Raw genomic sequence first — 26,643 nt, 5'->3', positions numbered from 1 at the left:
GTGCAAAAAGTAACACATCATGGAGTATTCGCGATAGCACAACTGTCTTTGTAAACAATATGCCTAAAAAACCCGCTAGCTTGATGATTCGTGAGAATTCCCCGGCCACTCTGTTTGAGCATTTACTTTTGCATTGACATCGCGTCTGTAACCCATTAGCTAAAGGAGGCTAGCCGACCATTTGGAGAAATAGAGTTCCAAGTTTATTTTCCTGAGCATTCGGAGAAATAGAGCTGGCCAAACAAAAAAGCAAATAGACAATTTTTCATCCTTTAAACTAGCATAACTTTTCTTCTGCACTGTGATTATTCTCAGACATGTCTGAGAATAAGAAAATTGATTATTGGCAGACAGTGTCTGCCAATAACGATGGACGGTTATACACAGTTACATAGACACTTTTTTGAAACGCCGCTCTTTTAAACAGTTATCAAAATTCCAGAAAATGGAAAGTTTCAAATTGCTCATAGAAATAAGTAAAGTTAATAAAATATCAATAAAAACATAAAATTAACTAACAATAAATCAGTTCAGTCGGTGGATAGTAGGTTACTATATATATACACAATATGCATCGACATTCATGTGGGTGTCATGGTCGAATGGTTAAATTTTCTGCCTTAGAAGGCTTGTCGGAATAGGGGGTTTGGGAGGGGGGAAACTTTTTTTTTCTTCAGAAACAGTTTCCCCCCTCCCAAACCCCCTACTAGAACAAGAATACTGGGATGTAGGAGCTTTCGGAAGGCCTCCCCAAATTATAGAATCAAAAGAAGATGAATAAAGTTAACAGGTAGGTAGGTAGTAAAAATTTTAATGATTGGTGTCAAAAACGTACATTTCATTGATCCATTTCCTTTTTTTTTAAAGCTGGATTTGGCATTTGAATTTGAGCAATATTTATTTTCATCTTGTGATATCACTTGATATTAATATTAACTGACTTGGGACACAAATAACCACTGTCAATTATTCATAATATTTGGTATTTTTCACGCCTAGGTTGGCACTTTGCATAAAATATTACTGCCAACTTGATAAACTTGTCTGCCATGCCAATAACGAAAAGGTCAGGCTTTTTTTGGTTATTGCCAGACGGTCTGCTGAGAATTTAAACTAAACGAAACGACAGCCTCTCTTCTGCTTTATCTGATTTTCACAATGTTGGTATTAGTTTAGTATTAGAATCGTGTTGAAAAGCATTTTATATAATGATATAGGTTTCATTAAGCTCAATCCAATTTGAAATTGTTACCAAAGTACCTACATGGACTTCGTCGGGATTCGATTTGTAAGCTTACTGGCTTACTTTTACTTTTACACTTACAACACTTTTTTACAGACCAGTACTCTTTACTTTTTATGAAAAGCTTCTAATATACCTAAGTCACTAGCATGTCAGGAAAGTGAAACAAATAATGACCGTAAAGCTATGAATATTATGAATCATTATTTTCATTCATCATTAATTCATTAAAATTATATCAAATTTGTTTTGGATCTGCAATCTGCCTCTTCATTGATTCATTGTCTTCATTCTTCCAATCTTCCAAATTCCAAAGCCAAAACAAAACCATCTCATCGACTCGAGAGTTGGCTAATCATGGCAAGGTTACTCGACATATATATAGACAGGGTAGATTCATAAAATGCAGAATTGAATTTATCTAAATTATATCTTACTCGTATATGTAACAAGAATATAGTAATCCAAAAGACAATACTCTCTACGCTGCTCTTGGGGTAATTTCCGTGTCAAAATTACTAATACTAACGGTCGCCATTTTGGGTGGGGGTTAGTGGGTTGCAAGAGTTCAAGTCAACTGTTTCAATATCCTTGCGCTTATATCCTTTCTTGCAAATATATACATATTATGACATTTATATAAAGATAATACATTATTTATTATGTTTTAATTACATTTTACAGTAATCTCTTGCATTCAGTGAGATTAAACTGTCAAATTAATTGGGTTTATTTTATCTTCAGAGTGTATAAGCGGAAGTAGCACTCTCAAACTATTTTTGGTATAAAAACGTAGGAGGCAACTCCATCAAATAATTATCTGAGACCCACCACTAGGAATTGTCTCTCCTGAAATTCATAATGGTCAAAGCAATATGAAATCTTATCCTCTCACCCAGGGGATGCTTTAATCGAAATTAAAACATTTGAAAGAACTGAAATCTCTAATTGTAAAATCTAGTCACTTTACATTATTAGCTTAATTTATTTCCGCGATTTTCGTTTTCTAGAGGAACCGTAACTGCCATTAATAGCCACAAAGCGACGCGTACTTATTTGCAGGTCTGATAACCCAAATTGTTTTGGTCTCATTGCAACCAACGCAAAACAGTGACATTACTTGTCAAATCAAGCCCATTAGTAAGTTCGGTTAACCTTCAAATATGTGCACGTAGCCACAGGGTCAATGTAAGCAATGGTTACAAGTTAAAGTAGGCCTACTTCATATTTGCGTGTTATCATCAAAACCATCATGTTGTATGTGTTGTTACTCTGAGGTTTTTACTTGAGGACCCAATTTTGGGGGTCTTAATGATGACTGGATCGGATAATTGAAATTTTCAGATTTCCCAAATACCAGGACAATGTCTTACAATTATTTGAACAGTATTGCCCAAATAGTCACTTCGTTTGTTTTATTTTGTTTTGTCCGTTTGGTTTTGTTTTGTTTTGTTTTTGTTTTGTTTTTTCAATAGTTTTTTTTTAAACATGAAAAGCTTACTTTATTTTCCTCTAGTGTGTTATTTCTGTGTCCCTTGATTACGAATGATGATTCACTTAACAAACTAACATATTATGGAGCAGGCAATGGTGTAAGATAATATCTGAAAATGTTTATATGAAACAGTTCCAGACAAAGCAGAAAGAAAATACAAGAAAACATCATTACACAATATCAGTCTGCATCTCTGAGATAGAATCTTAGATTACCAGTCGGCCATGCTGCCATTACATCACAGAGGTTTCCATATTGACGAGACGATTTTTATGCTTATATTCTTCATAACGGTACGTCGTGAGCCCTCGTCTGCATCACAACACACAAACATTGAGCTGTAAAAGGACAAGGACGACGACATTAGAGTAGGTCCTTTATATATATAGATAGTTCGAAGTTGACGTCACTCAGGTCTTTGTTATTGTTTTTTTTTTTTTTTTTTTTGCCATCCGCGTTTGTATATATATATATATATATATATATATATATATATATATATATATATATATATATATATATATATATATATATTATATATATATATATATATATATATATATATATAGGTGACAAATTAGGGAGCAGACCTTTATCTTACACCAGTACCTATTCCCTAATTTGTTACTGTAATTGTTTTGTTTTGTTTTTTTGTTGTTTGTTTGTTTGCTTTTGTTTTTTTTTTTAGTTTGTTTTTTGCTTTGTGTATGTGTGTTGTTGTTTTTTTTGGTTTTTTATTTTTTGTTTGTTTTTTTTTTTTTTGTTTTTTTTTTTTTTTTTGTTTTTTTTTTTTGTTTTTTTGTTTTTGTTTAAAAAAAATAAATAATAATAATAATAATAATAATAATAATAATAATAATAATAATAATAATAATAATAATAATAATAATAATAATAATAATAATAATAATATAATAATAATAATAATAATAATAATAATAATAATATATACTTTATTCATCAAAAAAAAATGGAAACTCATTTACAGACGTGGCATGCATGAAAATGTATAAACACAAAGTTGAGAATCTTTGGCGACAATGTATGCCTATATATATGCAAACGCACAAAAATGTAAAAATATAAAACCAAGAACCAATAGCAACACTTTATATAGGGAGCGTTCACATATTACGTCATCAGCTAGGGGGGGAGGGGGGGTCTACCAAATGTTGACATGTGTTGACATGGGGGAGGGGGGGGGGGTCAGACCCAAGATGATGTCATCAAAACATAGGCAAATTAGGCCTATTTTATTAAATGCAAGAGCTTCAAAAATGGCATTCCAAATAAATTAGCAAAAAGGTGAAAAATTAATTAAATGATGGAATCATCAAAACCGATTGAACTGCTCAAACTGCTTGCTACCATTCAGTTTTGATTCTGAAAAGTTTTCTTCATCAATCATTTGATTTGGTTGTGTCTAGTTTATTAAATATATTTTGGAGTTTTCATCTGAAGAATGAGTAATAGTATTAGTAATACACATCTCTATGAAAAGTTTGTTGATGCCTATTTAAAGGCACATCCTGATGACAAGCGCCAACTTGCATTGGCAAAGGCCCAAGCATTAATGGGCTTAAGGCCAATAAAGTTGTGGACAGAGAAAAAGCTGATAACATGATCATCCTATGGCGTGCAAAGGCAGCAAGCATATCTGCAAGAAAAATTGGAATGTGGGCTGCCCTAAATGTTCATTGTATCACTCCTCGATCACAGCAATGAAAGACCATTCACGAAAATGCGGCATACAAGAAGAACAGCAAATGGGAGAAAGTGATGACGATGAAGATGAAATTGATGATACTATTTATAGTACATTGCCAGAGGTCCAAGGCAGAACATTTTTTGAATCAATTAATTTTATGTTTGGAAATTAAAACAGAAATTCATTCCACTAAAAGACTAATATGCTATAAAATAATTTGCCTCCTGAATTTTAAATTACACTTTCTGAAATTTTTTTAATAGCACCTGCACCAAGTAGCCTGATTTAAATAATGTTTGTTAGATTTTATCTTTGCAAATTTAAATTTTATGTCCCCATTGTATCGTAAAACATAAATTATCAACAGTTTCTGAAATTAATAAAATGTCTGAATGTGTTTTATCAAACGTTGATAATCAATGTTTATGGTTTGAAAAATGAATAATAAATATTGTGAAATTAAAGTTATCTTTTAGTTTTTATTAAATTAGATGACGTCATCATCTGTTGGGGGGGGGGTCAGGTCATGATGACAAGTGATGACTTGGGGGAGGGGGGGGGGGGGCTAAAAAGGGCAAATTTTTGATGACGTAATATGTGAACGCTCCCATATTAATTTGATAAATTGAGATAGGCCATACCTCTGGCCTTTAGTTCGATCTTGTGTGTGTGTATTTGAAAGATAGTATTTAATTTAAATCACAGTTGTGCGTTAAAAATTCGAACACCATGTGGCAAAAATGAATTAAGGTGACGTGTTGTCTTTGTTTTTATAGATATAAGGCGACGGCTCCTCATGGAGAACTTAATATATTTGCGAAGGGGGTGATCGCCATCCTTTATAACTTTCTCCATTTTACTTAGACAAAATCTCTTGAACAGTTCTTCCACATTGGAAATTGGGTGAGTATAACGCCTGGCTTTATCAATTATCCGATCAATTTTCTTAATGTCGCTAATACTGGCATTTCCACACCATGCTGTAATACAAAAAGTAATAACGGTCTCCAAAACGGATCAATAAAAAGGGTGCATAACGTTTTGTCTATGTCAAATTCTGAAAATTTCCGAATAAAATACATTCTTCTGTTCAATTTAGAGATAACAGCATCGGTTTGTAAATGCCACTGCAATTTATTGTCAATTAAAATACCCAAATATTTGTAAATGCAGCTACTCTCGAGATCAATGTTTGTGAGCAGCTTTCTGTTATTTCATTAATTAAAAGGTTATGTGCGGCTATGTGGTCTAGTGGTATGACACTCGCTTTCCGATCGGAAGGTCCTGGGTTCGAGCCTCGCGCTCGGCGCATAGTTGTGTCCTTGGAAAAGGCTCTTTACTCACTTTCTCTCACCGTACTCAGGTGTAAAATGAGTACCTGGCCGTTAACAGCGTTGTTTTTGTCCAAAAAATTGTAATATTGCCTGACAGGCGTTATGTTCCGTGCTACAAGTTAAATGTTGCTGTTGACCAGGGAACCCTTGTAAAGCGCTTTGAGCACATTTAGTGGATATTGCGCTATATAAAGCTCAATAAAAAAAATAATTTTATATTAGTCCTTCGGAGCTATGGCCCCATTGAGTTAGAGTTAATCCTGGTGTCTATAGTAATAAATGAACAATAGCAATGGTTTGCTACCCTTGGATGGGACGCTAGACTATTGCAAAGTACGTTCTGCCAGATCTAACAGCTACCCAACCACTGCCGGATGAACAGAGGAGACGGCCAGAAGAAAAAAATATCGACTGAACCCTGAATTGATCCCGGTCAAGTGTGAAGCGAGTGCTTTTTTACCAACTCAGCTACCCGGAATTTCAAATTGATAGGTTACCATCATTATTAGTAAGAGCACCTTTTCGAATGCAATGTCAATCGATGAGACTATCGGGAAAATGTAAAAAAATCAATAAACAGAATTCAAAATTGATTAATGACTAACAAAGGGATGGGATGGGGGTGGGGAGAATAAGGCGATGCACAGTCGAGTTATAAAAGGAGAATGAGCAATCAAATTGAGGGGTTAATGAAAGAAAAGAAGCAAATAGAATCTTTGTACCAATAAAAGATAACCCAAGAGAAAGATAAATTTGATTCCTTGGAATAAGTGAGACGGATTCAGGCATCATGACTCTAGGCTCTGGAGAAACAGTGTGTTACTTAGGACGCACATATGGGGTTGGTATTTTTATAGATAAGGAAGCCAGACGAAGCTTAACGGGATGGGAGCCAGTCAACTCACAAATTATTAAAGCAAGATTTTTCTACAAATATTCCAAAACTATCGTCATTCAGTGATATGCCCCAACAGATCAGGCAACAGATAAAGAGAAAGACGGAATCTACAATATTTTACAAACACAAATAGACAATACTCCAGGCCATGTCACGTTGATCCTCATAGGAAACTTGAATGCTAAAATACTCTTCAACAGTCGTAACGTCACTTCTTTCCTAAGACGCATGGTAACTTAGTAACACTGGCTCTAAACTATCGGAACAATGGCGGACGCCCGTATGAAATATTTCTCCAGCGAGCATAAAAGCGTTTCCAGAGGAAAAAAACCCCCATAAATTTGATCATGTTTTGACTTTTACACGTACTGATCACAAGGCACATGAAAAGTTGTAGCCAGCATGAAGAATAAAAAGTAATGATTTTCTTTGTTTAGAACCAAGATGGCCGCCGTTGCCGGGCGGTGTGACATCAGACTATTGAATCCAATTGGGACTGACAACAAAGGTAATGAGAGATGCATAGGAAAGGAGGGAGTCGGAGAAAGAAACGAAAATGGACAGCAGTTCTTATACAGGTGCCTTGGAAATGATCTTTTTATAGGCGGAACTGTCTTTCAGCACAAGAATATACCCAAGCTGACCCGGGTCTCATTCGATGGAAAAACCAGAAATCAGATCAACCACATTGCCATCAAAAGTTCCATGAAAGATGTCAAAGCTATTCGAGGGGCAGACTCAAGCAGCGACCATCACCTACTAGTTTGCAGAATACAGTTGAAGCTGAAAAGAACAGAAAAAAATCAAATGATCAATTATTTGACACAGGGAAACTGAGAGACGCTAGTGTGAGGAGCAAATACAACATCGTTCTATACAACAAATACCAAATCCTGAACAGTATATCTGCATGCAGATCTGCAGTTATTAAAAAATTAAAATACATCAATATTGGACTCAACTTTTAGAACACAGTACAGAAGACCATTACTATCAATGGTATACATGACTATCAATGGTATACTTCTACAACTTTACAAGCGTTTATGCCTCTCTCTCTCTCTCTCTCTCTCTCTCTCTCTCTCTCTCTCTATCTATCTCTCTCTCTCTCTCTCTCTCTCTCTCTCTCTCTGTCTGTGTGTCTCTCTGCGTGTGTCTGTGTGTGTGTGTGTGTTTAGGGGTGTGAGTAAGAGAGAGTATGTTTGGGTTTTTGAAAATGTTATGAAACGTCATCTTCATTTAGATATTTATATCATTTATCATTTTGGTGTTTATATATTATTATTTTATTAATGTATTTTTGTTTATCTATCTATGTATTGTATTTTAAAATTTAAGCATTGTAAACAAAATGACAATTTGCAATTTAATTTATTTTTTTTTGGACAATAAAGATTATATATATATATATATATATTATATATATATATATATATATATATATATATATATATATATATATATATATATATATATATATATATATATCAATGTCCTTTGCTGCAATGTAAAGATGATATTGGACACCAGCAAATCAGTTTTAGGATACAAAAGAAAAGAAACGAAAGAATTGGTTTCTGTCAACACATGGTAACTCATTGAAGAAAGATGGCAGAACTTGGTATGCTGAGAGGGAATGAAATAAATGATAAAATTGCAGCCCCGGATAGGTACAAGAGACAAAAACAAGGAAGTTACAAATAATGATCGCAAAGATACAAGTCCAGACTGCTTTACATAGCACTAAGATGGTCCCCACCGGGAAAGAGAAAGAAAGGCAGACACCTCGAAGTTGAAGGAGGTGGGCACCTGGAGGAGGACAGTCGAAGAGGAGATGAGAGAAGCTGGAATGAGCTGAGCTGGCTGGCCCAGGACAGAGATGTCTGTGGGAACTTTGTTGGCGCCTTATGGGAATAAGTAAGTAAGTAGGTAAGTACCACTAAAAGATATTTTAGAGATGGTTGGAAACAAATCGAAAGCTCTACAGATAGTATGTTTGTGTATGCTATAGAAATGTTATGGTAAAAGAGGCGCAGGTGTCCCAGGTGACTTACATAAATAGATTGATTACCTGATACTCAATAAAATTTGCATGTATTTATCTTGATTTAACTTGAGCTTGATCTTTTAAAAGTACAATGCCCACAAAATGTGCTTCAATGATTCACCGAGGGTCCCAAACAAACAACACTAACATGCACATCGACATCGCGTCTGTAAGGCACTATACTATTACATTTTCCACCCAACATAGACAAAGCTGCTACCAGCCATGTTTTAACTTGGGTAAGGTTAGATAATGCAAGATAAGAGCATTTCCAAGGGACTCAATTTTTTTGTCGCCTAGAGCGGGATTCAAACAAGGGATCCACATGTACGAAGGCGAGCGTCATACCGCAAGATCACACACAAAAAGGAAAACAACAACGACAAAACAAAAACAACTTGAGCTTTTATATAGCGCAATATACACTAAACGTGCCCAAAGCGCTTTCCAAAGGGTCCCTGGCCAACAACAAAAAGTGACTTGTAGAACGAGACATGATGCCTATTATTAGGCGAAATTACATTTTCTTCCCCCACAAAGGCAATGCTGTTCACGGCAATGTACTCATTTTACACCTAAGTACGGTGAAAGAATGTGAGTAAAGAGCCTTTTCCAAGGTCTCAACTATGCGCCGAGTGAGGTTCTAACCCAGGACCTTCCGATCCGAAAGCGAGTGTTATAGCACAAGACCACATAGCCGCACATTCTCATATTTTAAAAAAAGCGATTAACTTAAAGTTGAATATTAGATTTTTTTTTTTCGGTTATCCTCTTTGTCTCCATAAGTGATCCTTCTTGTTCTAGCGATATTTCGTTTTGTTTTTATTTTTAAGGGTTTTACGGCGCTTGCAACACATTTAGGTCATATCCGCGCTAGTAAAAAGGAAGAAAATAGGATAGTAAAAATTTATAGAATTACAATTAAAGCACCCAAGAGAAAGTAAGACAATGGGGAACTATCATCTCCCAAAACAATAACTATGCATTTGACTGTTTCCCTCCCAGCCAGGACTCCGGCCAGGGCCAGAACAAAACCAAGTAAGCTCATTCCAAGACAAAGACAGAAAGCATGTTGGAAAACAGATATAAAGGGATAGAAGACACAGCAGGTACCTCGCTGCCCACTATGGGAGGTCAGGAACCCCACCCAGCTAGCGATATTTCTATTTTCCCCCATATTTATTTAAGTTTTTATGTTTTAAAATAAGTAGATACTCCCTGTTTGTTGTACAGTCTTTCTTGTGCTTTGTCAAAATCCTTTACAGCCAACGTGTTTGGCGCATTATTTCTCTGATACCTATTTATCTGTGTCATGGAAATCTATTTTTCTTAAACGTATAGCGTGTTTTAAGCAGTCCTTTAGAGCCATTAGGCGCATTGAGCCAGAGTTTATACTGTTTTATTATGTAGCGTTAAATGGATAATAACAATGGCTTGCTACACTTTGATAACGACGCTAGTTTATCGAAATGTACTTTCCGACAAACAAACAGATCCAGCTACCCAGTCACTACTGGGTGGACAGGGGGGGTGGGGTGGGGGGGGGGGGGGGGGGGGGTTCAGAACAAAAAACTTCGACTTCACCCGAGATCGATTTCCATCCAATTCAGCTATCGGGGCTCCCTTTGTTTTAAGTATATCCTATTTATAAATTCATAGACACACACACACACACACACACACACACACGTACACACATACTCTCTCTCTCTCTCTCTCTTTGTTTCTTTCTCTCAGATGTGTGTGTGTGTGTGTGTGTGTGTGAGGCTATTATGTCACTTTTGACTAATTCTATTAATTTTGGCATGTATACATTTAGTTTTGATGTTTAATAAGAAGCATACAATCTTGATTTTCTTTTCCTCATAATTTGTATTAATTGTTCTTGAGCAAAACCATGGGAGAAGATAGACTTGACACATTCATTATAAAAGTTTGAAGAGAGTAGCCAGTAGTCAACACAAGATATCTAATGAGATTCTGAATCTTCAGCGAACAAAACAATATTTTCAGACTGTGAAGAGCCTTTTAGAAGATGGCAGCAGCCTCTTATGGTTCTCACACTACTATGTTATGACGATCGACCCAATCAGCAAAGTCCGGTCCGCACTCGTGCACCGTCGCGAACCCGCTCGGTTGCATCGTCACAACACACCGTTCAACTAGATGCTCTGCCGTTTCGGGTTCTTGCCCACATCGGGTACATGTCGTGGATCTTCTACTTCTACCTTGTCGCTGGTGAGGGTGCTTGAGGCACACGGAGGGCAAAGGTGTAAATCCCGGTTGACCGTCACGAGACCACCCCGGGTATCAAGTCAACGAGCCACATGAGCTGCTCGTCCCGGTGTGTGACTAATGAAGATCCTACCCGGTGCCCGAATGGCCGCCACCATCCCGGGCGCCACACTAGATTATGTTAAAAAAGATGGCAAACTTCTTTTTAAAACAAAATAATCGACACAATCGGTTTTTACCGTAGATAAGCACAATTTAAAGTTACGTCTGTTGGGGTATGTTTTATGAAGGTGAAGTTGGCAAATAAGTTGTATGTTATTATAAAATCCGAACTCCATTGTCAGGGGATTTAGCAACATAGTCGATTGAGCTCACAACCCGCATACAATTGGGACAGTTTCAAATCCGCAATTGTTTTTTGTTATTCCTCCCCCCCCCCTTCAATTTGGTGTTTGGGTCTAAGTTAGATCACACAAAAAGTACTTCGCTATTCCAAATTATCGAAACCAATATTAATCCCAGTTAGTTCCGTGGTTCTGATGTCTTTAATCAGTTAACTGCTGTACTCTGAAAAAAAAAACCCAACAAAAACATGTACGAGTATTTCAAAATAGACCAGAAAACTCGTTCTTCAAATATCGATCAATTTAAATGACCCAAATGTTAAAATACTGTAGATCTAAATGTTTTTCCAGAGTCAGACAATTAAAGTTTAAAGAAATTCATTTAGAGAAAAGATGTGTCCAAGAGACAACGGCGTTAGATTGGACACATCTACAAAAAGGAGCCATCACTGCAATCAGAAGGTTTCTAAAGGATGAAAGGTTGAAAAACCAAAATAAGCACAGAAGATCGGTGAGAGAAGCAGGATTGGAGAGTAACGGGATTATATTCCAGCACTAAACTAAAGATTTTAAATGTGTTTTGCTATATGGATCAGAATGTTGGAAGATCACAGAGAGTATCATCCATAAACTTGAAGTATTCCAAAACAAATGTTTGCGACGAATCTTCAAGATATTTTGGCCAAACACAATCTAAAATGAGGACATGAGAGCGAGAGCTGAAGTGGAGTCTCTAGAGAATCTCATTAAAAGGAGAAGGAAATGTTTGGGGCATATCTGTCGCAGACCTGATTAAACACTGATAAGGAAGGCTTTGCGATGGACACCACTAGGAAAGAGGAAGCGAGGCGGCCCAAGGTGACTTGGAGACGTACCGTAGAGAGTGACCTAAAGCAGAGAGGTCTGTCCCTCGAGATGGCCCCAACAATAGCTACTGACAGAACCAGGTGGAGATCCCTTGCATCGCCTCAAGTGCCAGCAGGCCCGGAGAGGATTGAGTGAGTGAGTGAGTGAATGAATATGATAAATTTTATATTTATTTGAGCTCGCACGAAAAGTGAATGCGTGTATATTAGGTTTTCAAAGTTTCAAAGTTTCAAAGTTTATTCAATCTTAGGCTTTCGCCAATAAATCAACAATTTGATGCCAACATACATGAAAGTGGAAAAAAAGAAAAAAAAAAAGGTAAATGGAACCAAAAAAATAAACTGATACACCACACAAAAATACAACAATCGTAATAACATCAATACGTTCAATAATAATAATAATAATAATAATAATAATAATAATAATAATAATAATAATAATAATAATGATAATAATAATAATAATAATAATAATAATAATAATAATGATAATAATAATAATAATAAATAATAATAATAATAATAATAATGATAATAATAATAATAATAATAATAATAATAATAATAGTAATGATAATAATAATAATAATGATAATAATAATAATAATAATAATAATAATAATAATAATAATAATAATAATAATAATAATAATAAGAAGAAGAAGAAGAAGAAGAAGAAGAAGAAGAAGAAGAAGAACAACAACAACAACAACAACAACAACAAGAATATCAATAATAATAACAATAATAATATTACCATCATCCCTACACCCCAATCATCACCGTTACCACCACCACCACCATTACCATTATCACTACCACTATCACCATCACTTTTACATTTCCAATCAGTTTTTCTCATTTAAAAAAAAAATAAAAAAAATTGATACCCATCACAACAGACCTCCTCACTACCACGAAAATTCCCGTAGTACTACGGCTAAATCCCGGGCTGGATATAATAAAGGTTTTTAATTATATGTCATTTCTTGAAAACGAAGTTCTGGTGCCAGAGCTATCACATAGAGTTAATATTTTTCCCCACGCATTATAAGGACAAACTGGTGGTTTTTAAGGGTAGTTAAAATGTCTACGATGTTATTTACCCTGAAAACTACTTATTACATTTTCCTATTTCAAGTAGGCAGGTCTGCTATGATAAGTATCAGTTCCATAGTCAAAATAAGACAAACAAAAATAACTTTTATTTTAATAAATAATCCATACAATTTGATGACAACAGGCATGAAAGTGAGAAAAAAGGGTACATGAAACCAAAGCATAAAATGATACCATAAATAACCATAAAAATACAACATTGTAATACCACCAATACTTACAATAATAGTATAATAATAATAATAATAATAATATAATAATAATAATAATAATAATAATAATAATAATAATAATAATAATAATAATAATAATATAATATAATAATAATAATAATAATAATAATAATAATAATAATAATAATAATAATAACAGAAGCGCCGCAGCAATAATATCTAGTATTGTATTTGTAAATGGGGACCACGCTTATATCCCATTCGTTGACAATTAAGAAGATAGGGATTATATCATGGTAATTCTGTTTTGGATAATAAAGTTATTGACTTTTAGTAATACTAGGTGCTCCAAAATGCTTTGGTCTGGGTGATCTTTATCTTCGGGGAAATTCCAACATAATAAATAGCCCACCACTTATTTAACACATTTCTATCGTTGATTAAAGTTCTAGAAGAATGGGATTTTGCGAACATTGCCTAGAAGTTACAGACATATTAGTTTAACGTATTGTTTGGTAGAATTACAGAATTAATTCCCAAAGATAAATAATTGACTCTTTTAGAATATCACAAACATTTAAGTAATTTTCCGTACTGATATAGTCTAGAGCGAAACAAGCTTGCGTACTTCAATTATTCCATGTCAAGGGTTGGTTTCTGTGTTTTTAAGAATTTTACGGCGTTTGTGACGCATTGAAAGAACAGAAAATGTATAGGGTAGTCTAAAAGTATACTTTTCTCAAAGGCACCTGAGGATAAATAAGGCAAAGGTAAATGGTGCGGATAGGGCACCAAGAGCACCCCTCGGTGTACTTAGATTGAAATCGCTTAGAAGTCAAAGATACAAGCAAAGGGTCCTAACAAGTGAAATACAACACTTCTTTTACAAATCACATCAAAACAGAAGAACCAAGAAAGGGAAAAAAAAATGTATATATATTTATATGGTTATATACACTGGTTATGATATCATTGCTGGTAATAACAACAACAACAGCAACAATAATAATAATAATAATAATATTAATAATAATAATAATAATAATAATAATAATAATAATAATAATAATAATAATAATAATAATAATAATAAGCCAATTGTGCAATCGCAACTAATCTTTATCATGGTAAACTATAATACAATATTTTAATATCAATGCCCAATTCCCCCCCCCCCCCCCCTTCCCACCCCACTTTCTCACACAAATACACACTCACACACGCACACACACATACTTATATATATATATATATATATATATATATATATATATATATATATATATATATATATATATATATAAACATGTCATATTTTGTATAATATACCACATCTTAGTATCAGAACTGCAGTTACTAAACAGACAAAAACAAATGAAAACAAACAAACAATCGCATTTTTCCCTCTATCATCAATTTTAATAAGTTTTCCTTGCCGTGGAAACCACAATTATACTTGTAAATATTTCTTGTGTTCGATCTGTACCTTAAAGCAAAGTCTACCTAAATCACCTTGCTGTCTACTGTCTCTGCATTTCAAAAATTTGATAAATTCAAACATACTTGGTCTATTTTTCAGTTTTTCCGGCAGGCAATTTCTTCTCTCATGCGTATACCTCGAACATTCAATTAGACAATGGTATTCGTCTTCTATTACGTCACAAGTAGGACATTTACGATCATTTCTATCTACTTTTCTTGTGCCCCATCTACCCCTTTCTATATAAAACAAATGAGAACTCAATCTGATTTTTGAGATGGCAACTCTGTAAGATTTATTACACAGTTTCATATATGGTTCTAACTCAAAGGTGTCTTTAATGTGTACAGCCGTCCAGACGTCGTCATCGATATGTCAGCGTGCCACTCTTGTAGAAACATGTCATCCAAGCGTTGTTTTAAAACCGCCAGAAAGTAATTTTCATTTTTCACATTTTGTTTAACCCAATAATGGCCCATTCCACTCCTATCCAGCAACTGCTTCACCAGGCTTACCCAAGTTGTTGTGTTTGGTTCATTAATATTCAATAGCACAAGTTCTTTGTATACTGCATGAGTGAATGAGCAATCATTATTTCCTGGGCGAATAAGTTTCAACCAATACTTAATAACTTTCATTTTTCTTTCAATATGCAAAGGATACACCCCCAATTCGCCATAAACAAAACAGTTTGGTGTGCTGTGCTTAACACATAGAATGGATTTAAGAAAACCGAGGTGAAATCTTTCAATTGGATCAGCTCTTCTTAAACCCCATATTTCTGCCCCATAATTCAGTATTGGTAAGATAGTACTATTGAACAGTTTCATTTGCATCTGTGGTAAAATTTCTGTGTTAGTGTTAAAATACTTTCTAAGTGAAAATAGTGCTCTTCTGGCTGAGTTTGTTACTTCTTGTGTACATTTTGTAAGAGATCCCGATGCGCTAAAATGACAGCCTAGATACTTGAATGACGAGATTACTTCAATACTTTTACCCTGATATGACCATTTGTCTTGTTGCCCCGTTTTCCCTCCCTTTTTAAATACTACGATTTTTGTTTTACTGATATTTACCTTTATTCCCCATTGCATGCAATATTCTTGTAAAGAGTCTAAACCGTTCTGCAAACCCTCTTTTGTTTCACTGATTATTGCCATATCGTCTGCAAACATGAGTAATTTAATTGTAATATCTTGTATTTGTAATCCTATGGAATCGTCACTTAATTTACTTTCAAGATCATTAACAAACAGCGAAAACAAAAGTGGCGAAGTGTTTTCACCCTGTAATAATCCGCTGTTTGATTTTAAAAAATTGTTGTTGACCTTTACCTCCTGTGGCCAGCTCAACCTTTGAATACATGTTTCTAAATAGCTTGACAAATTTTGAGCTCACACCGGATTTGATCAATTTTGTAAATAATGCGGATCTGTCAATAAGGTCATATGCTTTTTCATAGTCGATAAACGCACAATGTAGCTTCTTCCCTTTAGATAGCAATATCTCGATAATTCCATGTAGAATAAAATGGCAATCTGCTGTGCTCCTTCCCTTTCTAAATCCATATTGAACCTCGTTTAACACATTCTCTCCCTCCACCCATACATTTAGTCTTTCATTCATCACTCTTGTAAACAGTTTTCCTATACAACTCATTATTGTTATCCCTCTATAATTGTTCACATCTCTTTCATCTCCCTTTTTAAAAATCGGCACAATTCTACCCTGACTCCATATCAAGGGGAAATATTCCAATTCCAGTATCTTATTGAAAATCGATAAAATCAGTAATTTGATTTCTGAAGTTGCATTAATAATAAATTCATTTAACATATTATCCACTCCAGTAGCTTTGCCGCGTTTAAGAGCCTTAATTGCTTTGTGTAGTTCCCCCATCTCGATTGGCTTATCTAAAATGTCTATATCTATAATATTCCTTCCCACATCCTTTTCTACCTCTGCAATCTCCGCCCTACCCATCTCCCCAACCCCTGATTCTTTATTAGCTAAAGTTTTAGGTAGATACGATTTACACGCTATCTCAAGCACAGTGTTAAGATTGGTGGTGCTGATGCTGCATATTATGGAGAGCCCGCGAACCTGAACTGGTATTGTGTGGAGTCGTCTGATGACAGCGTTTCGTTTTCCCCCACGTCGTTGGTCGATCGCTGTAGGCGGGGAAAGTAATCGTTGTGCATGCGACTAACCCCAATTTGATCAACTCGACAATACGGGTGATTTTTCTTGAAATCAGACATTTCTTTGATCGATTGTCCGTATTCCTTCATGGAATGCCCAGGTGACGCTTTCCAACGATGGCGCTTGGAAATCAGTATACAAAATATTTTTTTTTGTACAAATACTGATTGCGACTGCATTAAATTTAAAATTCATAATTAATCAGGAAGTTTTATTTACATTCAAAATGATCAATTTCAAACACAAAACATCAAATAAATCAAATCACATCAAGTATGTTAATATACCACTTATCATTATTTATCATATATAATATAATAATGTAAAAAAGACAGAATGCATGGTCGTATCAAGGAGAGAAAGAAATCCAGCATGCAACTTAATAAGCAATGGAAAAACTATAAAACAAGTTCAGACATTTAAATATCTTGGATACATAATAACTTCAGATGGCACATGTAGCACAGAAATAAAACGAAGAATTGCAATAGCCAAAGATAGTTTTAATAAATTGAGTCTAATTTTTAAAAATCACAATATCTCAATGACAACAAAACATAGGGTTTTGAAGGCCTATGTATGGTCAGTATCATTATATGGCTGCGAAAGCTGGACAATTACAGAAGACATTAGAAAGAAACTGGAGGCAACAGAAATGTCGTTTCTTTGAAGGATGTTAAAAATCACATGGACAGAGAAGAAAACTAATGAAGAAGTATTAGAGCCAGCTGAAACAATTAATTCGTACAATAAGAAAAAGACAAATGCAATTTTTAGGGGACCTAAATCGACATAAATGTATTGAACATCTTGCTCTCACAGGAAAGATAGAAGGTAAAAAGAGTAAATGTAGACCAAGAAAAACATATTTGAATATTTTGAACAGCTGGGTGACAAAGAAAGAGAAGAGTAATATTAGTTTTCTGAAATTATCTGATCAGAGAGATGAATGGCGTACCATGATCACCGATGTCTGGCACAGACTTGGTACGTGAAGAAGAGAAGAAGATAATATAATCATACACATTTGGCGATGGAGCAGATTGTAACTTGTTTCATAAAGGTAACGACAGCGTTCTTTCGTACATGATGCATTATTTCTCCAAAATTGCAGCATCCAGTAGAAAAAAGTATGGGTGAGAACCGTCGGTAAAAACATAGACCATGTTAGTAACACGATCAATGTGTCGTTAAGTGCATGTGCTCCTTTATATAAAAGTAAAAGGGAACATCTTAAAGTATCAAACCGGAGACAGATGCTGATCGTAGTGCTAAAGACCAACCTAATAATACCGTAATATCAAACAGGATAGTAAGCCAGCACCGCTTAATATAAGAAAGAAATGGTAATCCTTCCTGGAAAAAAGAACTCTTCCATCTTTGTTGTACTGCTCTCTTAGTTTCCTCATCACATAACCCGCCACTATGATATGAAAGACATCCGGTATCATAAGACCAACGTCACGTGACCTCTTGAACTGTTGACCATGACCTAGAATGACATGTGCGATGAACTGGTCGAGGCCGGCTGCCACCATGTGGACGACGTTGATTACCAAAATTGTCACCAGTTTCCAAGGTTTTATCTGTCAAAATATTGATTTACTAAAAGTTAATACGGAGTAAATAAAGAATAAACACATGAGATATCCGAAGACAAAAATTCAAAATTATAGAAATGAACATTGAAATCACCGAGATGAAAAGGTATACTTTGTTGTTATCTTTGCTGACAGAAGTCAGAACATGGATTTATATGCCTTCATTATTATTATGGTCTTAGTATATCTAATCTTGAATTGGTTTTGAATAATTCCCGAGCTTTCTGGTTATTAACAACAACAAAAAAAAAAAACAACAACAACCCCAAAACAAATCCCCCAAAGATTAAATTTAAATAAAATATATAAAATAAAATAACATACAAATATAAAAAGAACAATGAACCAAATGCAACTGTCATGTAAGCAAAATTACAATTTAAAAAAGATGTCAATAGCTTCTCCTTCCGTTATCAATCGCAGGAAAAAAATAGATTTGAGTTCAATATTTAACGTAAGGTCAGGTTTTGAAATGTCTATATTAAAAATCGTTTGGTTAGAATGACATTGTACATAAATGATCGTTCATCAATTTAAAGTCTTAAAACATCAAACAGACTGACCTACAACATTTGTCAGCCTTTACATTTTAAAATAGATTCTTTAACGTTTAAACCAAAAGCCGTCCTTGAATTTTAATATCATATTAAGACACCGCAGTTCATTTAATAAAATCCATCACCAAAGGATTGCATCTAGGAGAATACAGTGAAGCTCAATGAGAGCAGCAAAACGCGATTCGAGCACCGTTAAATCCTATACTGATTCGAGCCGCCACCACTTAAAACAGACATTAACAAATTTCATAACGGTGACATTGCTATATCAGTGTGGTGGGTGATAAAAATTGTCTTCAGTGAAATAATGAATTTTATTTTGTGTGGTGTTTTCGGTTTAACAATAACGATTCTGTCCGTATGTTCGAATCGTTATCTGGAGACCGTAGTGGCAAGTCCCCAGAACGTTTATGGTGGTGGTGGTGGTGAAGAAGAAGGAGGAGAAGAAGAAGAAGAAGAGAGGAAGAAGAAGAAGAAGAAGAAGAAGAAGAGAAGAAGAAGAAGAAGAAGAAGAAGAAGAAGAAGAAGAAGAAGAAGAAGAAGAAAAAAAGAAGAAGAAGAAGAAGAAGAAGAAGAAGAAGAAGAAGAAGAAGAAGAAGAAGAAGAAGAAGGAGGAGGAGGAGGAGGAGGAGGAGGAGGAGGAGAACAAGGGGGAGGAGGACAAGAAGAAGAATGAGGAGGATGAGGAGGAGGAGGACAAGAAGAAGAAGGATGATGATGATGATGATAATAATAATAATAATACATAATAATGAGAAGAAGAATACGTGTATACCTCTTTGGCTGTGTCACACATACTGACAACTAAAGCAGTGGACACAATTTCTGTGGCAGCGAAAAACATATGGTGGTAGAAAATCCCGTAATATTCATCATTCCAGTAGCTGATCAGCGAGAAGAATATATTTTTTTTAAAAAGAGAGAGAGAGAGAGAGAGACAGCTGAGCACATTGAATTACAAAGTGATACTAAGCTGCTAGAAGCTGTGGATTGTCAAAAATAATAAAGAAAAATGTATTCAAAAAAGAACAAAATACCAAACATGGAACGTTTCCCCCCCCCCCCCAAAACAAAAAAAAAAAAAAAAAAAAAAAAACAAAACAAAACAAAACAAAAAAAAAACAACAAAAAAAAGAAACAAAAAAAACAAAAAAACAAAACAAAACAAAACAAAACAAAAACAACAAAACAATAAAAGCATAAATGCATTAACATAAAACCAGATTGACAACAGTGAAATATTCGGTACGCCCTCTCTGTAGAAAAAGGGCGTACCTGATATTTATCTTCGATCTTTGAGCGCATTAATGGTCATGGCACTATATATATATATAATATATATATATATATATATATATATATATATATATATATATATATTATATATATATATATACATTTGAACAAAGCTAGCGTTTATTAAAAAGAGGTTATCTCATTTGACACTTTTGCGCAAAATAAATTGATTTGATGACTCTCATCTGTTGTGAGTCTTAAAACCTCAATATATTAAGACTACTAAATCAAAAGAAGTAATCTATATATATCTTATCAGTTATTGGACATTGCCTGATTATGGTATCTAATTTTCTTTTCTTTAAAAGAAAGTTTGAATCGTTATTGTACCCATCCCTCTCTCTCTTTCTCTCTCTCTCTCTCTCTCTCTCTCTCTCTCTCTCTCTCTCTCTCTCTATATATATATATATATATATATATATATATATATATATATATATATATAATCATGTGTTAATGTTTGCCAACACGATTAGATAGGTTCTTCCTTTTTACTGGCGCTGATATAACCTAAATGTGTTGCAAGCACCGTAAAACCCTTAAAAACAAACAAAACAAAGATATAGCACTCAGTCACGCATGAAATTGACCCAATTTCAAATACGGTGCAGTTTGTTTTGCCTTTTGTTTTTTTTTCTTTCTTTCTTTCCTTCTTTTTTTTTTTTTTTTTTTTTTTTTAAAGCCAAAGCCCTTTTAAGTCAAAATATTAAAAAAGTGTGGAGTTCTTGTAGAGGAATGACATCCTACCCAATTGTTGTAAGCAAGTTACTGTTTGTTGACATCACACACACACACACACACACACACTCACACACACACACATACACACACACAAAAACACAAACACAAAATAAAAAAGAAAAACAATAAATGAAACAAGCACACTCAAAAACAACAACAACAAAAAACAATAATTTTTTTTTACCTATGGAAAATACAAGACAAAAAAATATGTAAAAAAAAACCAAACAAACAAAAAAAAGAAACAACAAACAAACAAACACACCGACCGAATGGGCCTTACTTCAAGCCGAATTGTTGGTCTACCGGATTGCATTTTATCATTCTATTTCGACACAATGTCTAGAATTATTGTACAACAACATGCATTCATGAATTGTACTTAATCAATAAATCCCTCACATTAATCAGAAGCTGGAGGGTTGGCAAGCATGTTTGGAAATGCTACGATAACCTTTCCTTATAGCTATGAAAAACTGCAATTTGTTGTCATCTAAATACATTAAGACATTATTGATCCAAAGAAGAAAAAAATACATAATGATATCGTCCTCCATACACTGAAAACGATTAATAATACTAATTAAAAACATTTTTTAAAACACTTTTTTTTCATTTCAGCCAGTACTTTTTAAAACATATATTGTTTCAAATAATAATGAACATCTCCAACTTGTCGAAATTTCTAAAACCACAGAATTCAAAGAAGAATTTTCAGTAAGAAAAGGCTCATTTTAATTCGTCAAAAATATGTGAAGTATAAAAAATTCTGGCCAAAATGAAATAAAGGTGTTTTGTCAGTGAATGACAAATTAAACATAGTTTTAATCGATGACTATTGTTTGTGAAAACAATAGTTTACACAGTAGCGTTCGGGTTGTTGTCTCCTGGTGAGAACAAAATAGTTGATACATTTTTTATTATAGTGATGGGAAAAAGAGTAGAGGCTGGAGTCGATCTATTGACATACCTAACCATTAAGCTCTTAAAATTCATCGAGAGCATCGGAGCATTGCAAGGTCAAAAATACTGCAACATACACACACATACATCGGCCTCTATAGAGATGACGGACTCGCTATAACCAACAAACGACCAAGAGCGAACGAAAACATCAAAAAACAAATCTGTAAAATATTCCAAAACAACAATTTGAAAATCACGATAGAAGCAAACAAAACAAACAGTTGACTTCCTCGACATCACATTCGACATAAAATCAAATTCATTCCAACCGTTCAGAGAACCAAACAACACCATTAGCTACATTAATAATAACAGCAACCACCCCCGTTACGTCATTGAAAACATACTAAAGAGCATAGCACTGAGGGTGAGCAAACTTTCGGAAAACAGAGAGATATTCAACGTCGCAGCCACCCCCTACAAAGAAGCACTCACAAAAAGCGGATACAACACACCATTTGAATACACAGACGCCCCCCTCTCATGTAAACCCCAACACACAAGTGAAGAACGCAAAACAAGAAAACGACATATTATTTGGTTCAACCCACCTTTCGACAAAAACGTCAGCACAAACATTTGACAGCAGTTCCTGAAGTTAATTGATACACACTTTCCAAAAAACCACAAGCTACACAAAATTATCAAAAGGAATACCATAAAAATAAGCTACTCGTGTATGCGCAACATAGAACAAATAATTTCAAGCCACAACAACAAAAATATTTATAAACCACCGACATGAGCAAAACCCACCCACCAGAAAATGCAACTGCAGAAATAAGGAACATTGCCCGCTAAACAAACAATGTTTATAATCAAGTTTAATTTACCAAGCCACAGTCACCGAAATTAAAACAAACAAGCAAGAAAAATAAGTAGGACTAACGGAAAATAATTTCAAAATAAGATACAACCTCCACACCTCAACATTTAGAAACACTAACAAAAAAAAAACATCCACAAAACTCAGCGAACATATTTGGAAATTAAAAGACAACAAACTAGACCACAACATTTCATGGAAAATTTTATCTAAAGCAACAGGATACACACCAACATCAAAACAATGTAGCTTATGCCTGGAAGAGAAATATACTATAATCAAACACCCTCATGAAGCCACACTCAACACGAAAAATGAGATGTACAATACGGGTCCACATCGCCGGAAGTTCTTGTTAATCCGGAACCGGAACCACTTCAACAAACAACAACAGTCAACTCATGTAACACACAGTCCTGACGATGGCTAATTGGGCCTCAAACATTGTGGTAAATATTAAAATAATAATTCGCATCCATTGCTACATGTCGAGCACTTTTCGTACCATACTTGTATCCAACACGATTCAATAGATAGATAGATAGATAGATAGATAGATAGATAGATAGATAGATAGATAGATAGGTAGGTAGGTAGGTAGGTAGGTAGATAGATAGATAGATAGATAGATAGATAGATAGATAGATAGATAGATAGATAGATAGATAGATAGATAGATAGATAGATAGATAGATAGATAGATAGATAGATAGAGGGGACAACAAGTTTGTATTCAGGATACAAAATAAGACAATGTATATTTCTCACCTAAAGAAACTCCACCATGAATAGTAATGAGGATAAACGTTGACGAGGTAAAGAGCCAGCCAATGAAGACTCATCTTTGACGTACTGTAAACGTTTATCAGGTATTTCACACTTTCATAGAAAAGCACAATGAAAACCACGGTCATCCCCCATATTTTGAATGTGTTGAATGTGGCATTGAAGTAGATGTGTTTGTATCCCACATTATTTCCTGGATTTTCATATGAACCTGGAGAAAATGAAAGGGCACTTGTGTGAATTATTAAGAAATTGCGGTAAATTCTGGGTTATTTTTATTTTATTTTATTTATTGAGCATTTCCAAGATAGATAAGTAGTCATTTGGAGCCATTAGGCTCATAGAGCCGGAGTTTATCCCGCTTTCCAACTGCGTGAAACGGACAATAGCAATTGCTTGCCATTCTTTGGAAAGGACTTTCCGCCAGATCTAACCGACCCAGCTACCCAATGACTGCTGGGTAGACAGAGGGGTCCAAAAAAATATCACTCACCCGGAATCAATCTCAGTCCCTTCAGTGTGTTAAGCGAGCGCTCTACCAACAGAGCTATCAAGAGCATTTCCAAGAATCCATCAAAACCAAAGAAAACAAACTAAATTTTTTTTTTGAAAACTAACTAAATCAAACAAACCAAAACAAAAAAGCAAGCAAAACAAGATATCATATACCCAAAGAGGACCTAACATCAAGCTCTGAAAGATACCCTTGTAGGATGTTTGTTTTTTGTTTATTTGTTTTTGTTTATTTATTTGTTTGTTGTTGTTTTTTGTTTATTTGAAGGATTAAGAAACAGAACTATATATTATATTCAGTAAAGATTTTATCTTGTGAAACTCGCTCAGCTTGCAATCCAATTTCTATCTAACCCAACATAAGTATTACTGTTGAGATGGTTTATCATACAGAAGCACTCAAATTGAAAGAATATAAGCCAGTCTCCATCTAACATGTACAATGGCGCTTTACAAGACATTGTTGGCCTAAGAATGTTAGAATATTACATGTTACAATTTGAAGAAAATTAAATGTTACAGTTGTAGATGATCTATTAAGTTATAGTGATACCAACGGATTATGAAGAATGTGACTGAGAAGTTTAAAATATTATCAAACCGATCCAATTAAAACAAACAAACAAACAAACCTTTGAATATAGTATCGAAACAGGAACAGGTGCAATCATCTTTGTTGATGGCTGGTTTGGTGGGCACCCAAATCCGAAGATTCACAATACCTTGGTGAGGGGGAAAGGGGGGGGGGGTGTAATGAAAAATACAAGGTTAATCGTAAATTTCAATTCAACATAAAGATTTTCACTCGCTCGAAAACAAACTCACGACGTGATTGTTATTTTGTTTATTCAGTTTTAGTCTTTAACTATTTAAAAACCTATTGTTTCTTTTTTTTTGTTTTTAAATTTTGCCCTAGATTTTCGTGTTTTGCTTTGTTTTAATTTGTTTTGTTTTTCATTTTTATTTTCTGATTCGTGAAAGCCTCTTCATTTTATTACTTTTGCCCTCTCTTGGTTAAGGTAGCCTCATGCCACTATGAACTTCACCACGTCAATTACAAATAAATTGACATCTCATAAAAGCTACTAGCCACTGCCAGGGCTTGTTCGAATGAATCTTTTATTTCTATATCTATAGATTTGTATATTTTGACATTTTAAACTTTTATAAAAGCTGCACATTACCACGAGGCGCACACTTTTGCAGATCTGATTACTGAACACAATTATGGGATGTTTTGACACTGTTGTAATACACAAGATTTTGAGTTGACCGGATTACGTTTATTTCCATTACAACGATTAGCCCATAGCATTTTGAGTTATCATACATTAAAATAATTTCACGTCGTCTATACATAGTCTAGTTATATATTCGTTACTGATTTAAAGTCTTCGCCCTTCTTATTATGAAAAAAAAGAAGATAAGATTAATAATATAGCAACAAAAAAGATATTGGAAACCAACGATATTGGAAAACTTCCGATTTCTTTGTTGGAAACTGTCGGGAAAACCGGAAGTAAAATATTGACCAATGATCTCAAAATGGCACAGTACTCGTTGAATTCTAGCACCCCAAACTACAGTACGCTCTGCATGCAGTACGGCATGCTGGAGCTGGGTGACTAGAGTTTGCTAGAATCCTCGGGGTAAGCATTATGTTGGGTGAACGAAATGCTGAAAGTTGAATCCACAATCAAAACTATAAAACTCTGGCAGGGGCGTAGCTATATTGGTTGATTTGGTGCCTGGCACCGCTTCTAACTTTTAAAAATGGACTACAGCATTTTAAAAACAAATAAAACTGATAAATGGTATATACCGCCTCTTACTAATTTGAGTAAGTCTTTTCTTTAAATATTTTTCTTTCTTTTGTATTTACAAATATAGCATGCTTTAAGTCATTTTCTTCTGATTCTGGCACCACTTTATATTGTAAGCATGCCACGCCACTGAACTCTTGTAAGATTTATTATATTTATCGAGGAAGATGAATAAAGCTTTTTAATACAAATATTAAAATTGATTTCCTTTTTTTGTTGTTGTAATTTTAACTTTAAATTAGATCTAAATATTTTTGGACATTATTTTATGTTCACCCCAACAAAATACAATAACCTTCGAGATGATTGGTCACAATTCATTTATTTTAAAATGAGTGTTCTTTTTTTTTTTGTGTCGATGGCTTACTAATATCAGTATGGTGCTAG

General features: G+C 34.4%; 2 protein-coding genes across 2 annotated transcripts in view; both read right to left on the bottom strand.

Annotated features, from left to right (window-relative positions):
- LOC144981004 (cytoplasmic protein NCK2-like) overlaps nucleotides 1-1,822 on the bottom strand; it is a 28,965-nt gene extending 27,143 nt beyond the window's left edge. Inside the window, exon 1 of the mRNA XM_078929052.1 lies at nucleotides 1,681-1,822. The gene's annotated coding sequence lies outside the window, so the exon portion shown is untranslated. The remainder of the gene's footprint in view (nucleotides 1-1,680) is intronic.
- A 15,522-nt stretch (nucleotides 1,823-17,344) lies between these two features.
- Nucleotides 17,345-26,643, bottom strand: part of LOC144981003 (uncharacterized) — a 16,467-nt gene continuing 7,168 nt past the window's right edge. Inside the window, exons 3-6 of the mRNA XM_078929050.1 lie at nucleotides 25,066-25,155; nucleotides 23,903-24,131; nucleotides 20,081-20,189; nucleotides 17,345-18,733 (exon numbers count right to left, since the gene is read on the bottom strand). Of these exons, the coding sequence (XP_078785176.1) occupies nucleotides 18,431-18,733; nucleotides 20,081-20,189; nucleotides 23,903-24,131; nucleotides 25,066-25,155 (731 nt within the window). The 3' untranslated portion in view covers nucleotides 17,345-18,430. The remainder of the gene's footprint in view (nucleotides 18,734-20,080; nucleotides 20,190-23,902; nucleotides 24,132-25,065; nucleotides 25,156-26,643) is intronic.

This window comes from Berghia stephanieae, chromosome 10, assembly GCF_034508935.2.
Source record: "Berghia stephanieae isolate SIO BIC M18660-M18661 chromosome 10, UCSD_Bste_1.3, whole genome shotgun sequence".
Lineage (NCBI taxonomy): Eukaryota > Metazoa > Mollusca > Gastropoda > Nudibranchia > Aeolidiidae > Berghia > Berghia stephanieae.
This window is presented reverse-complemented; position numbering and strand designations above follow the sequence as displayed.